The sequence below is a fragment of the Cryptomeria japonica genome, chromosome 7, assembly GCF_030272615.1.
Source record: "Cryptomeria japonica chromosome 7, Sugi_1.0, whole genome shotgun sequence".
NCBI classification, from domain to species: Eukaryota; Viridiplantae; Streptophyta; class Pinopsida; order Cupressales; family Cupressaceae; genus Cryptomeria; species Cryptomeria japonica.
Genome location: NC_081411.1, coordinates 168,588,283 through 168,604,676, shown reverse-complemented (window position 1 = coordinate 168,604,676; position 16,394 = coordinate 168,588,283). Strand labels below are relative to the sequence as shown.

The 16,394-nt window shown below is 33.8% G+C and overlaps 1 protein-coding gene across 2 annotated transcripts; it reads right to left on the bottom strand.

Moving 5' to 3' along the window:
• Nucleotides 1–12,066: 12,066 nt before the first annotated feature.
• Nucleotides 12,067–16,071, bottom strand: LOC131068785 (uncharacterized). Of its 2 annotated transcripts, none has more exons than XM_058004060.2 (3): nt 15,678–16,071; nt 15,376–15,467; nt 12,067–12,511 (listed from the first exon to the last, which is right to left on the bottom strand). In XM_058004060.2, exons 1-3 carry the CDS (start codon nt 16,006–16,008, stop codon nt 12,335–12,337), a joined length of 600 nt encoding a protein of 199 aa, XP_057860043.2. In that variant the 5' UTR covers nt 16,009–16,071; the 3' UTR covers nt 12,067–12,334. The 2 variants fall into 2 exon arrangements, with proteins under 2 accessions (XP_057860043.2, XP_057860042.2); XM_058004059.2 differs by having other exon boundaries at nt 12,067–12,514; nt 15,678–16,070.
• Between the last annotated feature and the right edge of the window lie 323 nt (nt 16,072–16,394).

Below are 16,394 nucleotides of genomic sequence, written 5' to 3'. Positions count from 1 at the left end.
GAATTGTACTTAGGCATAGGAGATGCTATCTTTGCAGTTCAAACACTTCTTCAAATTGTAGTCTAAATTTCTATGTAGACAGTGAGACTCCTTTTGTGACGAGCAGTGCGCTCTAGGTTGTTGGCCTTCCTATAAGTGCAGGCCCCTGAATTGTAATTCACAAACTTACTCCAGAAGTATTATATGACTGTGGGTTGGCTTCTCACCGTGGTTTTTCCCTTTGCAAGATTTTCCACATACAAATCTTGGTGTCATGTGGATGGTGTTTATTCTATGATTATTTTTTATGCTTAATTGGTTTAACTACTATTCCAGTATTTGGGTTAAGCATTTTGATATTAATGTTTTAGGTTTTGGTATTAAAGTTTTAATTGCTTAAGGTTCTGGTAATCTATGAGAACTAATTCACCCACCCCCCTCTCAATTGCCTTTCAGTTATTTGAACTATCTAACATTCTTAGCATCCTGTAGACTAATAAGTAGAGTGTCTAACTGGGGAGTGATTAGATTCCTTATCTCCCCCACTCAGATTCCTACAATCCTATCCTTCGCCTGACTTAGACTCTTGATTTTATCAAGTTGAAATATCATCTGATTTTTTTTGCTTCTTGCAAGAATAGACTAAGGATAATAAGATTGAGATAGGCTGGCCAACTGCCCTTCACACTCCTTTATCTTCTTGTCAACCTCAATATTGACTTTGGAAATAAGAGGCATGACTTGTAGACTCTTCCTTCTTTAGCCAATGCATCTTGAATTCCTTTAACACAGGTGACCAAATTTTTAATATCTCCTTCAATCATTTTCAGAACCATCCTCATCCTCAAAGAATTAAAACTTCTTAGAATCACCTTAACAACTTTCTCTAATTATTTAAAATGATAATCAACTAACTCGAGAAAAATCTTTAGCTTACCGGATGGTGTGTTGGATGAGTCCTTCTTGAAAGATACAAAAAATGATATCACCTCACTATCCTCTATGAGAGATTTCAGTAAGTCTTCACTTGCTTTGGCTTGAGCAAGTGCAGCCAATTTGAGCGCCTGGATAGGAGATAGAGTCAAGATTGATGGGGCCTTGAGTGAAATATGTGTCACTTATGATTTGCTTCCCCTTCTCAGATTCCACGGTGTCTCTTGCCACCAAAATTTGCTCAACCTTGTGTTGTATTGTTAGCATTGACAAAACTGGTCAATCCAGACAACCGGTATATGTGTTAACATTTGTCATTGATGTCCAACACCTAATGATGAAGACACTAACCGGTGAAGTGGTATAGGTAGAGTGGTGTTTTTTGAGTAAGGAAAAGTGATGACGTACAAACACGTGGAAACAACATTGGTAATGAATGATCAAAGGTTCAATCAGTTCAAGGAAATAGACTAAGCCAACCAGTCTATCATTTAGGAAGATTGGTCACTCTGATGATGATGAAGTCACAAAAGGTGAATTAGGCAAGAAAACTTGAAGTTGTATGCAAACCGGAACCTCATTAGCAAATAGGAGAAGATACTTGATGCTAGCAGAACAAACCAGCAATCAAAGGATGAACCGGTAATATAGAAGTGCAGTGGCATACCGGTACACTGATATGGCAGAAGGAAGACAAGTGATCACCATAAATCTCAGAGTGGTGATTAGTTATTCAGTTGACGTGGAAAAAGATGAGTCGGTGAGCTTGTGTCTATGCCAAATCACTTTTTGTTAAGGTCAAATTTAGTTATCATGCAGTCAAGCATGATTAACAGTGGATTTTCCGGTTCATACTTAATTGACTAAACATGACCCAGAAGTTACTATCTTTAGGAAATGCGGTGGTAGAAATTGTTGAGAACTTGGTAGAATTGTTGTAAGGCGCATAGAGAAAGAGTGGGAGATTTTGAATTTTAAATCTTCTGAAATCCATGATTGCTTTGATTGAGGGAAGGCCTGAAAGTGTTGGTAGAAAATGTATAAAGTGTTCTTGAGTTCATTCAGAAAGTTTTGATCGTGAAATTTGCAACAAGTAGATCTTGTTGAAGGAGATCCAAAGTGAAGAGCAGAGAGAGGAAGTGCTAAGAGATTTTAGCAGAGTAGAGTGTGTTTGAGGTAGATCAACTAAGTGTAGAGTCGAGAGATAGAGAACTGGAAAAGTGCAGAGCCGAAGGTCAGAGGACCAATAGAGTACAGACTCGAAGGATAGAGAATGGGTAGATTGCAGAGCCGAAGTTTAGAGGATCAATAGAGTGTAGTGCCAAGGGACAGGTGACCAGTTGAGTGAAGAGCCGAAGGTGTAAGAAGAAAAATCGGTGTTGTGCAAATAAGACACAACCGGTGTGGATTTTGTGTGATGCATATTGAGATCTGATCAAGCTATCAATAGATAATTTAGCAGATCATCCATTTATTTCTTTCTAACCACTACAACATAAATCCCTTAACTGGGTGGACTTTAACAAGTCCCTTTTGTAAAATCCCTTAACTAGGTGACATCTTAATTGATGTGCTTAAGTCATTTAACCAGGCTACCTTTAACAGGGTAAAGTCACTAATTGGCCTTGAACAAAATCCCTTAACTGGGTGGCACCTAACAACGTCTTTGTAATCTCCTAAGAGGGATGGCTCCTCACTGGTCGTACTTCAAAGGAGTACAAATTTTGTGAGTTCCTACTCACACCATGGTTTTCTCTCATTTGGGTTTCCATGAGATAACTTCTTGGTGTCACTGTCAACTTTTCATGCTTGCATATTTTACTTCAGTGATTAAGTATATTGTTGGATATTAGATGAATGCAGATTTAAGTTAAAATTTTAATGGAGAAGATTTGATCAAGTGTTGATTCACTCCTCCCCTCTCAGCATTGGTTGGGACTAACACCTTGATTTCTATTTTCTATGTTCCCTTCTTTGTCTCTACTATCTTCTTTGCTTCCTTCTTAGGTTCAAAAGTTACCACCGGAGGATTCTGAGTTCCCTCACCCACATCAACTTCCTTCTAACTTACATCAGCTCCCACAAATGTAGTATCCTCAACTCCTACATCTCCCTGAGCATCTATGTTGACCTATTAGGCTATCTGCTCTCCCAGTTCATCAACATTTGGCTCATCTCCTAGGGATGGCATTCTTAGGACTTCCAGAATAGACTTTCCAATATCTTCTTGAGATTTCTTAGGAATCACCTCATACTGATACTTAGAAATAATTTCCCTCAAAAAAAATTTGGTCTCCTTGTGGACTTCTTTTTTTTTAATCATTCATTTGTTTGCCCTTGATTTTCTCCTGAACTTTTCCTTGTCCTCTTTAAGAATTCTATCTATTTCCACTTTAGCAATTTCCAGAAAAAGTTTCACTAACACATACTCCCTTATCATTTCTTCCTCTAACCTAGCTATCTCTTTCCTTAATTCTAAGAGGTTATATAAGCCCTTGGCTTCTTGCTAGGCTACCCCTCACTATATGGTTTATTTTTGACAACCCTGATAGTTGTAGTACTTTTATTCACTTCTTTTACTTCTTCATAAAATTTAGTTTCCTCTTCTTCTACAGGGAATGCCACATAAACTCTATGTGGTTGCACTTTATTCTTCTTCATTACTCCACTGGATGGCTGGGCTTGAGGCATAGGTAAATTGAGTTGTTTTTGTGCACCAGAGGAGGGTGCAGAACTCCTTGTCTACCTTGGCTTAGGTGGAGGGTTTTTTGGTTTGGCTTCCTTGGGCTTGACCATATCTTTGTCCTTCAATATGTTCTTCTCTTTGGCTCTCCAGACTGCCTTCTTAGTGATCCCCAAGCTATCCACCAACTCCTCCACCTCCTTCCTTACCTTCTATATCTTAGCTTTCTTGAACTGAGAATGTAGGCTCAAGCTCTTTTCCTTATATGTGTCAAACCTCTCCTCGTACTTGTCCACCGATTTGGTCAATAGGTGTTGATAATATGCCTCAAGTACATGTCCTTTGACCTCATACCCCATGGGAATTATCCATGAAGTACTTGGCTAAACGGCTTCTATAAGGAATTGGTCAGTGTCTATCATAAAACAGATTGTTTCTTGATACTTCTCAACTATCTCTCTAGAAATCCTTTCTTTGATTTGCTTCATGCTTTGAAAGGTCTTGAAGTATCCCCAAAGTATGCCTTTTTATTCCTGTAAATCACCTAGACCCTAAACTGTCTCTTTGATCTGCACAATCACCAGCCTCTCATAATCCCATTGAACCTTTCCTACTCCCGGAATCTCATTCATGAAGTAGAAGTACAAACAGATAATCAAAGTGCCGAATTTGAACACATGTTTCTTGTCTTGCTTGATTTTTTCCAAATTTCTCAAAATCTCACTCTGGAGCATCTCACAAAGGTCGTACTTCTTATCTTCCTTCAAGATTTGGTAGGAAACATAGATGGTTGTCCTGAATACCAAATTGTCCCAGCTGGATTGATAAACTTTGTATCCTATCACCATCGATGCAAATCTGACATCATATTTGATTATCTCACTTATTTTCATTGCCCCCTTGTCAAATTGGGAACTAGTTGCTTTTGTTACTCTCTAGTTTTTCATATTTCTTAGACTAGGTACCTCACCAGTTGAATTCACATAGGTCACCACCTTGATTGTTGTCTTGGTGATCTTGTATGGTTTTTAAAGCCACATGAACTCCTCATGCATTCTACTCAAAATATATCAAACCCACTCAGTTTCATCAAAAACTGGAAAATTCACAAATTGTGTGAAACCCTTTTCCTCAAGAATTTTTCAAATTTAGGTTTTAAGTTTCCCATCTCATCAATCATATGATCTATGTAAAGTTTCAATATTTGGGAACTCTCAAGCTCCTCAATATTATAGTGAATGTAAACCCTAATGTCCTCCACATGTAAATCTCAATATGGGACCATTGAAAATGCCTTGTTCGAATCGTCTTCCATCAACTTGTAGGGGTGTTTCTTGAAGTTTGGTCTATCTCATTCAATTACATCAACTACTAGTAGGGTCGCAACACCAATCAATGCCATATTGAAAAATTTAGGTTTTAAACTGAAAAATTTCAAACTCAGAGAAATACCTTTTCAATCTTCAACCGGATGCAAGATCTCTTCGACAAATCTCTTTTTTGCTTTGGAATCTTAGCAAAATCACCTTCGTCGCACTCTTATGCTTTCTCCCTTCAAATGTAAAGTGATAAATGAGAGGTTGGGTCACTTTTTATTCACTACATACTTAACTTTTAGGTATAATAAATGATTTTAGCACTAACTCTTCCAAATACCCTGCCTTCATAGAGTTTTCTTCGGCGGATCTCCAGTTAGACGCAAATATTTCATAAATACATCATGAAAATCTGCATTATCAAAACATATCTCTCAACATACTTTCGATCATCCGACACCAACATCTGGTAGGGAGAATTGGATTGGCATGAAAATTCCCCTTAAGCCAAAGGCTATAATCTAATTCTCGAAGGAATTTATAGTGCCTGAATCCAATGCATATCCATTTCTTGCATCTGAGTCACTCTTTCTCACCCATGTCTTCTACATTTGATCTCTATTTTCTTTAAATTTTGTTTTTCTCTTCTCATCTAACTTTGTATTCTTGTTTTTCTCTTGTTTGCATTCTTGCTTCTGCAAAACTTAGCAATGTGACTGGATTTGTTGCAATTATAGCAAACAACATTGTTCCTCTAATTAGGTCTGAAATTTCCTTGATTTGTCCTTAATCTGCATTGATTATAAATATGTCCAAATCTTCCATAAGCATAGCATCTAACATTTTTCCTATTCTAAAATTTATTCATCACAATTCTACATACATTTCCCTTATGACCATACTTATTACACTTGAAACATTGACCGGTAAAAGATGGATCGTTATTGTTCATCCTATTTCTGCACTGACTAGCCATATGACAAAATTTATTGCAAACAAAATAGTAACCATTGAATTTATGAGTATTAGATTGTTTTACCAGAGGCTTTCTTGAGTTGATCTTTTGTTGTTGAGTCTTAGGATTGCTTTGATAAGATCTAGAGTTTTCTCCTTTCTCATTTCTGGTACCTTGAGTGTCATTAGGATTCTTCTGACTTGCAAGCATCTCATCAAGCTTGGCTGAGCTGACCCAAAAATTATCCTTGTAATCATTTGCAACATCAATCATATCTAATAAGAATGATCTACCTTTCAAGATCTTCCTCATGTTGTCTAGCATCTTGCAGGTCAAGCTTCAGTTGTCCATTCTCAATCTCAAGTCTGCAACATTCTTCAGATTTGTCTTTCAGGGATTGAGCAAGCTTCTCCTCATTATTCTTCATTTCTTTAATCTTTTTTGTCAATATCATCACAATATCTTCCATCTTGAATTCTTCTTATGCTGACATTTCTTCTTCTCCTTCAAGACTACTTCATCAATGCTTTAACTTTATTTCTACTTATGCTGATCAACAAGCTCCTTTCTCTTTTCCCTTGACTTGTTCAACTGATATTTCAATGTTTCAATCTATTCTTCAACATCTTTGAGATTTTCTTTCACTTGTCGGCTCTCATCTTGTGCATGATCAATATCTTCAAGAGAAACAACCAGTTTCTTTCTAAGACTATTGGAATCCATTGTTTCACCTTCTTGGATCTTCCTCAAGCTATTAGGCTTCCTTCGAGGAACTAGACTTTGATAAAAATTGTTTGAATCAACATGAACAATAAGAGAGGGGGTGAATCAGTGTTCTGCAACTTTTAAAATTCTTAACCAGTTCTTCAAACCATTTAATGCAAATGAATAAGAGAGATAAGCATAAGAAAAAACACATAAAAGTACCACCATAACACCAAGATTTCATATGTGGAAAAACCAATAAAGAGAAAAACCATGGTGGGAATCCTGCCCATAGTAAGATAATACTCTGTTAGAAGTATGTGACAAGTTTACATAGGAATGCACATGCATTCAAGCACACTACCTAGAGCTCACTGCTCGAATTATATTAAGGGCTACAACCCCGGAAGGCTCAATGCCTTACAAAGGAATTACAAAAGGTAACAAAAGGATTGAACTATAAATTAGCATCTATAAATGCCTGGGATAGTTCCAGTTTAAGCACAAAATACAATTGTCTCACTGCCCTAAGACTCTTTGCTCAGTTATGTTATTTTGTTTTAATTTGGAGTAAAACTCCTTTAATTGCGCACGTGGAACTACGCACAATCACACATACACAACACTCACACCCTCTCTAATCTACAAAATGAACTTTTCAATCTCTTATATATATCTGCAACATGAATTTATCTCACAAAAAAGTCGGCTTCAAGAACACTTGCAAAATATGAAACATGTAAGATGAGTCACTGGAATCCGATCACCAATGCATATGGGGACCAAAACAAATTGACTACATGCTTCCAACATGTTGGCCAAGCAACCTCAAACACAAAATCAATTACCAAAATCTTTCCAATAATTCTGCACAATATGTTACATTACTAGTCGGCCAAATAGCACTATTCTTCTCGAAATGTCAAATACCGGATCTTCAATCATTCATAAAAGACAAAATGAGAGGCTAAGATTCTAAAATAAGCTACTCCAAATGTCTAACCAATGACCTATATCACTACAAAGAAAAATGTGCAACCAAAATAAAGTTATACTCAACATACTCCCATACTGTCAAATATTGTGATCCACCTTCTAGACTTAAGAAAAATTGGACTTCATACTTCTAGTAGGATGAATTTATACAGTCTGGATGGAATCTTTGAGTGGGGTTGTCATCAATGACAACTCCCATATACTTATCTACACTTATGCAATGTCTCTTGCCAACAACACCATGGTCCCAGTGAGGACCAAGGTGCCACACCCAGGTCCTATCCCAAGTTGGGCTAGGGTTAAGGGGTCCCAGTGAGGACTAGGGTGCCATGCCCTGGTCCTACCCCAAATTCGGCCAGAGTTAAGGGGTCCCAACAAGGTATAATGGTATAATATGAACATTTATTGCATTGAAAAGGCATAAATAGGTCCTGATCAAGCATGAGGATGAGAACACTAAGGTGAGGACCCCAAATGTGGTCAAAATTGCAAAGGGTGCAATTTTAGGATGCTACAAGGGTAATATTATTGTATGAAGGAGGAGGTTTAGAATAAGGAGGTGGAACACTATGATGGGTAGGTATTGGAGATCATTAAGTCACAAATGGAAGATTTGCGGAAGGAGGTATGAAAGATTTTTAATTAAAAATATTGCCCCCTTGACTAACATGTGTAGGATTAACATTTTGTATGGAAGTAGCCAAGATGTTGGACATGAAATTAGGCACACTAAGCATAAATGTAGCCATAAGAATAGAATGATTAACTTGACTAGGTGCTTGAGTGTAACTAAGAGATTCAACACAACTTTTCATAGGCATGATATTAGTGTCAGCAATATGAGCAAGGCCATGCAACAAATCAACACAAACTAGATCACTTTGAACCATTCTTTTCAATCCTTTAGTCAATGGGATAGCCTCACTTTTGGGGTATTGTTGACTCATCCATAATTGAAGATTTTCAAATTCATTGTCAATCTTCTCTAGTTGATCAATGGAAATCCTAGTTAGTGATTCAACATCATCATGATAATTATGTAAAGAATGAGAATAAATTACATCAATTATTAGAATAGAAGAACCACCTACATTCTCATGAAACAAGTTATCCAAATTAGGCTCCATATCCTTAGTAATTAAACCTTGGGAAGCCTTAATTCTACAAATTCTTCTCACGGGAATATTATAGGTAGGGCTAATGGTAGTAAAACTCATGCACAATGGAGGGAAATTTGAATTTGAAAACTATGATCAAGCAATACAAAATTTTGTGAAAATGATCGATTAACCAATTAATTAAGAAATTTGATTTAGGAATTTGAAAGATAAATTCATCTAGATCATAGCATAACATAAAGATCAGATCTGAAAAATCAATTTGAAAAATTATGCAACCCACATGTAAATTTAGAATTATAAACTAGGGTTTTTGTTAATTCAACAACTAAATTTATGTAATTAAAATTGACAATGAGATCTAGGATTGAAAATTTGAATTTTGAATTAAATTAATAATCATATCTGAAATAATAAATTCAAATTAGACAACCCACAAGCTCAATTTTAGAATTAAAAATTAAAGTTTTTGTGAATTTAACCTCTAAATTTTTTTAATTCAATGAAAAAATTAAGCTTGTAAATGTAAATTTGAATTTGAAATGCATAAACCCTCATATTTGAGAACATAAATCAAAAAATTAAAGTTTCTGATGTCACATTCACCAAAATGTAATGGTGCAAAATTAGGGCTTTCACAATTAGATGCGTGAAAACCACTAATTTTTAGACTTAGGGATCATTACATTAAAAGAGGGGTAAACCCAATAGATCTAGCCACAAATCAACAAGGATATGGCTGAGAATTTTATTGAATTTACTAGATTTGAATTGATTGCCCTCTTTTGAGTTGAATTGTGAAATGTCAAAATTAGGGTAAATGTGTCGGAATTGAAGTAATTATGCATGAACACTGAGCTGCAATCATCAGATCGAACCACAAACCTAGATATGAGAAATTTAATTTTATTCGGATCTATTCCCAAAAGGAGCTCTTGAAATGTCAAGACTTGTATGCTTGTTGCACTGGTCCTTCGCAATTTTCAACGTCCAAGGGGGAATATGTTCGTCATTGTAAATAAAGCCAATTTTGAAGATTGTGTTGCTCCATACCTATTCTTGTGCACACTTTTAATGGATTTTTGCTTGTCTCAACAAGGAATTAGGGTTTCATGAAGACTTTATAAACATAAAACATGAATGCAAACTCCAATGCTTGAATCTTGACCTTACTTTTGCTCCAATTCTTGAAAGAAGACTGATTGCTTGCTCACTTGAATGATTGATTGAATAATGATTTTCTAATTCGAATTGTATATCAAAATGAGAGGGGAAAACCTCCTTTTATACCTTCTTGTTGAAAAACAACTTAATTTTTTGACATGAGCCGACAGGATCTAGGCCCTCGCCAAAATGAGATGACTGTTAAGGGACCCAAAAATGGGTCCCGATTGGGAGGACCAAGGCACCACTGCCTTGGTTTTGACCAATCAGGAACCAAGAATCAAGGGAGAAATGAAGTGAAAGGTGAAAATAATGAAGACTTTGCATGGTGTGAGCATAATCAGGGCTCCAATTAAGCCTTGAGATACAAACGTCGAGAGGGCCCAAATGAGGACAAAATTGTAAGGGACTACAATTTAGGATGCTACAAGAACTTCCTTCCCATTGCAATCCATTTGGAAATCTTGGAAACAAGTCTATCAATTTCTAAATTAGAGGAAGGATTCATTGTAGCATGGTTTCAACTTTTCTAACTCCTCTATTTGGTGGAATTAGCTAGTTCAATATCAGGGGCAATCACTGGCTGCCATCTTTCCTAAGCAGGATTATTATCTTTTCAATAAAGGAATAAGATAGTTTGGATATATTTAGAACATCAATGCCCTTGACTGGACCAGCTCGCATATTTCCAAAAATTCCTTTTGTCTAAATCATAGAGTAAAGGGTTCTTGATTTTTGTTAAATCATTGGTTCCTATGGAACTTCTTTTGAAACTATGCACACCCCTATAGTGTAAGTTATTCAAGGACTAGTGGTGGCTTGAGAAATGTCCATTTGCTTGTTTTCCATTTAAGAGGATTTATTTAAGAGGATTTATATCAATGGAACTATAGATTTAAAGAAATGAATTGGAGGAGCTTAAGTGCTAAAATTTGGAAGACTAAGGCACAAGCAAATGCACAAATACTGTCTAGAAAATATTGCATCATAAGTTACTCATGGGAGATAAACTAAATTATTTGAAATCACAATCAGCTAAGTGCCCTTTTCCGTCATTTTGGAATTGTTTGAGAACAAAAAAAAGAATGGAATATCATATTTAATCACCTTCCTTCTCTATTTTTGGTTATGCTTTACGATGGAAAGAAGATCTTTTTTATTTTAGACTTCATAAGAAGGTGATTGTTGCACATTTGAAAAAATAGATGTTTTGTATTACATTAGGAAGCAGATATTCTAAAGTTTTAATGTAGAATTATATTGTATTTTATCTTTTTATGTAATATCAATTTTTGCAGATATCAAATATGTTGACAGCTACAAGACTTGTTCAAATTTCATGTGTTATACACTACTTTATTTCATGTGGTATTTCATGTGTTATACACTACTTTATTTCATGTGTTATATACTACTTTATTTCATGTGTTATATACTTATATACTTTATTTCATGTGTTTGATTTAGCTAAAGGTAGTTTTTATTTCATGAATTTAGGTTGGCTGGAGTTCTTATATATATGGTCTAATAAAGGTAAGAGTTGTTTGACACACTACATATGCAATATGTTTCTTTATACCATGAGTTATGTTGGTTCATCTAGATGCAAAAAGTTATTACTTTTTGTACTCTTGTTGATTTGGTTAACCTATATTAGTGTTTCCTTCTTTGTAGGGACTTCTATTTATGATCAGTGAAGAAAGGTCTTACCAAATAAACTAGAAACAAGATTATAAATTCTAGATTTTCTAGATTTTAAAACATCTTGTATAAATTAAAAACAAGATTATAAATTCTAAAAGATCAGTTTTCTTTGTATTTTTAGATATATATATATATATATATTTATATTTAAAAGTAAATATAAAAACATATTTAAACAAAGACATATATATACGTGTGTATATAATTTCTAATGTATATGGTAAGGTAGCAATCCTATGTAAAATGCTATCCTAATTTTAATTGTCACTTATAATCCTGATTCCTGATTCTATGTCTTTTTTATAAAAGAAATAATAATTTTATGTATTAAACTTTTACTTTTTATCTTTTGGCCTGAAGAAAACTGGCACCTTATTATTAACAGTTTTACTTAAGTTAAATAAATTAAAATTATTAAAATAATCTGTAAGAATCCGTTATAAATTTGAAAGCTATAATGTAGTGCTAGAAGCCCATATCAAAAGGCATCCGTTTTACAAACGATCTATAAAATGAAGAAAAAGGGCTAGTGAGCTTTGTTTATAGTAATTCAACAATATTTAATTGTTTGTGGATTAGAAGCTACTTAAAACTATGTAGTAGCTATACAAACTATCAACAGAACATGATGAAACACCAAAAACTTGTTCATATTCACCATTGGTGATAGGATTTTAGACTCCTCAGTTTTCTTCACAACGGGTCGTAATGAAGCTCTATTAAACACTGTTGACAGAATTCTGGTTAATACTGCAAAATAGTCCTAGCTGTTTATGTTTGATCAACCTGGCAGATTGGGGGTGATGAAAGGAGATTGATTCCCTGTGTGTTCAAGTTGATCATCCTTCATCGCATAGAAATATGACCCTCCCATTGGAGGGCTCAGCTCATGCTGCTTCACAAAATCCTTCACATTGAAAAACTTCCTCTCCTCAACGGGCTCCACTTTGATCTCTCCCTTCTACACAAAAATCAAAAGTAAAAAATCACATTCAGTAACAAAACTCATGATAAAAGAACAAATCCCAAGAACAAAGGAATTAGATTGGAAAAATGGCTTACTACTTATGTAGAGTCTGTATATCCCTCTTTATATATTTATATATTTGTATGTAATATGTGTATGTATTATACTCAGTAAGAACACATCCAAAAATAAAGGAATTAGATTGAAAAAATGGTTATTACTTATATGTAGAACTCTAGTACACATATATATGTAGGGAACTATATATAGTTCATTCAGTAACAAAACTCATGATAAAAGAACAAAGGAATTAGATTGGAAAAATGGCTTAGTATTTATGTAGAATCTGTATATCCTTCATTATATATGTATATATTTGTATGTAATATGTGTATGTATTATATTCAGTTAAAAAATTGATGATATACATATCCAAAAATAAAGGAATTAGATTAAAAAAATGGTTATTAGTTATATGTAGAACTCTAGTACACATATATGTAGGGAACTATATATAGTTCCTTATATGTATATCAATTAATTCATATACCGTAATAAAATTTGTGATAAAAAAACAAAAAAGAAATTAGATTGGAAAAATAGTTATATTGAGAACTCTACATTTGTATGTATATATGTATGTATGTGTATGTATGTATGTGTAAGTGTATGTATGTGTATGTGTATATACTCATATCCAGTATGTATATATATATATGTATGTGTATGTATGTATGTGTAAGTGTATGTATGTGTATGTTTATGTACTCATATCAAGTATGTATATATATATGTGTGTATCTACTCATATCCAGTATGTATATATATGTGTGTATCTACTCATATCCAGTATGTATATATGTGTGTGTATCTACTCATATCCAGTATGTATGTATGTGTATATATATATATATCTACGTGTATATATATATGTATATGTATATATATCTTTGTATATATATGTATATGTATACATGTGTGTGTATCTACTCATATCCAGTATATATATATATATATATATATATATATATATATATATATATATATATATATATATATATATATATATATCTATGTGTATATATATATGTATATGTATGTATATATGTATGTATGTATATGTGTATATATATATATATGTATATATGTATGTATATGTATATATATCTACGTATATATATGTATATATCTACGTATATATATATATATGTGTATATCTACATATTCGTATATATATACGTATATATATATACATGTATATTTACATATATATGTACATGTATATGTATACATATGTATATATATATATATGTACATGTACATATATATATATATACATATGTATATATATATATATACATATGTATATATATACATGTATATATACATGTACATATATATGTATATATGTACATACATGTATATATGTATGTACTCATATCCAGTATGTATATACTCTATATATGTATGTACTCATATCCAATATGTATATACTCTATATATATCCAGTAACAAAATTTGTAATAGAGTTATATATAGTTTGTAGTTCCCCCTCTCTCTCTATATATAGTTTGTAGTATCCCCTCTCTCTCTTTATAGTTTTTAGTTGTAGTTCTCCCCCCTCTCTCTATATCTATAGTTTGTAGTTCTCCCCCCTCTCTATATAGTTTGTAGTTCCCCCCCTCTCTCTCTCTTTATAGTTTGTAGTTCTCCCCCCTCTCTCTCTATATATAGTTTGTAGTTCCCTATATATGTATATATACTCTCTATATATATATCCACTAACAAAATTTGTAATAGAGTTATATATAGTTTGTAGTACCCCCTCTCTCTCTCTATGGTTTGTAGTTCCCCCCTCTCTCTATAGTTATATAGTTTGTAGTTATCCCCCATCTCTATAAATATAGTTTGTAGTTATCCCCCATCTCTATAAATATAGTTTGTAGTTCCCTATATATGTATATATACTCTCTATATATCCAGTAACAAAATTTGTAATAGAGTTATATATAGTTTGTAGTTCCCCCTCTCTCTATATATATAGTTTGTAGTATCCCCTCTCTCTCTTTATAGTTTTTACTTGTAGTTCTCCCCCCTCTCTATATATATATAGTTTGTAGTTCTCCCCCCTCTCTATATATATATAGTTTGTAGTTCTCCCCCCTCTCTATATAGTTTGTAGTTCTCCCCCCCTCTCTCTCTCTGTATAATTTGTAGTTCTCCCCCCTCTCTCTCTATATATAGTTTGTAGCTCCCTATATATGTATATATACTCTCTATATATATATCCACTAACAAAATTTGTAATAGAGTTATATATAGTTTGTAGTACCTCCTCTCTCTCTCTATAGTTTGTAGTTCCCCCCTCTCTCTATAGTTATATAGTTTGTAGTTATCCCCCATCTCTATATATATAGTTTGTAGTTCCCTATATATGTATATATACTCTCTATATATCCAGTAACAAAATTTGTAATAGAGTTATATATAGTTTGTAGTTCCCCCTCTCTCTCTATATATAGTTTGTAGTACCCCCTCTCTCTATATATAGTTTGTAGTTCTCCCCCCTCTCTCTATATATAGTTTGTAGTTCTCCATGTATATATACTCTCTATATGTATAGTATATATGTATAGATATATATGAAATATGTGTATGTAGATATATATGTAATATGTGTATGTAGATATATATGTAACAAAACTCATGATTAAAAAACATATTAAAAAAATAAAAGAATTAGATTGAAAAAAAGTTTATTATTTATGTAGAGTTCTCTATATATGTATGTAATATATAGATAGTTCTATATATATATATATATATATATATATATATAAAATTAATGTACATACCTGCTTGAAGAGAAGAAAAGCATAACGGTGGGAGCCTAGAGGAGGGTCTGGACCTACGTAAGGCACTACCTCTTTTCCTGTATCCCATATCTCTGCACGTCACAACATTCACAACCAAAATTGCAACTATAATACCCAATAGAATATTCAATGAAACATTTTCTCAGACACTTGTATTCTGATAAACCCATCTCTATTTTGAACAGACTTAGAAATTTACTAGTTTTTCTGATTAGAAAAGCCCTTCCAAATAACCCTAATAACTATAAAAGACAACAATGGAAAAAGCTCCTATATTTTACCTGTTGTGGGTGGTGTTTCACCAGGAATGTTGACCACAAGCCAATGCAAGTAGCACCTGAAGGCAGGGTCCTTGGGAGTAGGGGCATCTGGGTCCACCATGATAATGGTATACAGATCTTCTGAGCCAAAGGGATAGCCCCTCATTTCTACCCTTGGTTTTTGGTGGGTTTGCTGCACTCTCATGGCCACACCACTTGAAACCTCTATATGATCTCTGTACAGGACTCTCAGGTCCAAAAATCTTTCCCCCACTTCATCAATAACATCAGGGATAATCTTAGACGCCTTGAGAAGCTCTGCATTTAAAGGAGCACCACTGCTTGTTGCCATCTTCCTTAGACTTTGTTCCAAACTTCAACTCAGGCTTAGCATTCACAGAGTTGGACTTAAAAATATGCATGTCTGAATCTGGAAAAAAAGTGAGATCTTGACAGGTAGAAGAATGGCGGTCTTCAATGCAATCCACATGGCACATTTATATGACACGCGGACTAAGATTTCTCTGCTTTTGGACTCTGTTTTTTAAAATGAGTCATACTGTTTATATTGAAAGAATTTAAGGATTTGATGCCTTTTGTTTCAGTGTAGCCATATATATGAAGTCATTTTATGAATAGAAAATGATATTGAAGGCTTTCACAGGACACCTTTCCTTTTTGAGATTAGACAAATCGAGGATAATGCTACGGGTTACTAGAATGATGAAATGACATAAC

Bases quoted from the DNA above. Each gene is read 5' to 3' on its own strand.
- LOC131068785 (XM_058004059.2), bottom strand. From the start codon at position 16,008: ATGGCAACAAGCAGTGGTGCTCCTTTAAATGCAGAGCTTCTCAAGGCG. The intron at 15,468-15,677 runs GTAAAATATAGG...TGTGACGTGCAG, and splicing joins TGAAACACCACCCACAACAG to AGATATGGGATACAGGAAAA. The intron at 12,515-15,375 runs GTATGTACATTA...ATTTTTGTGTAG, and splicing joins CTTTTCTTCTCTTCAAGCAG to AAGGGAGAGATCAAAGTGGA.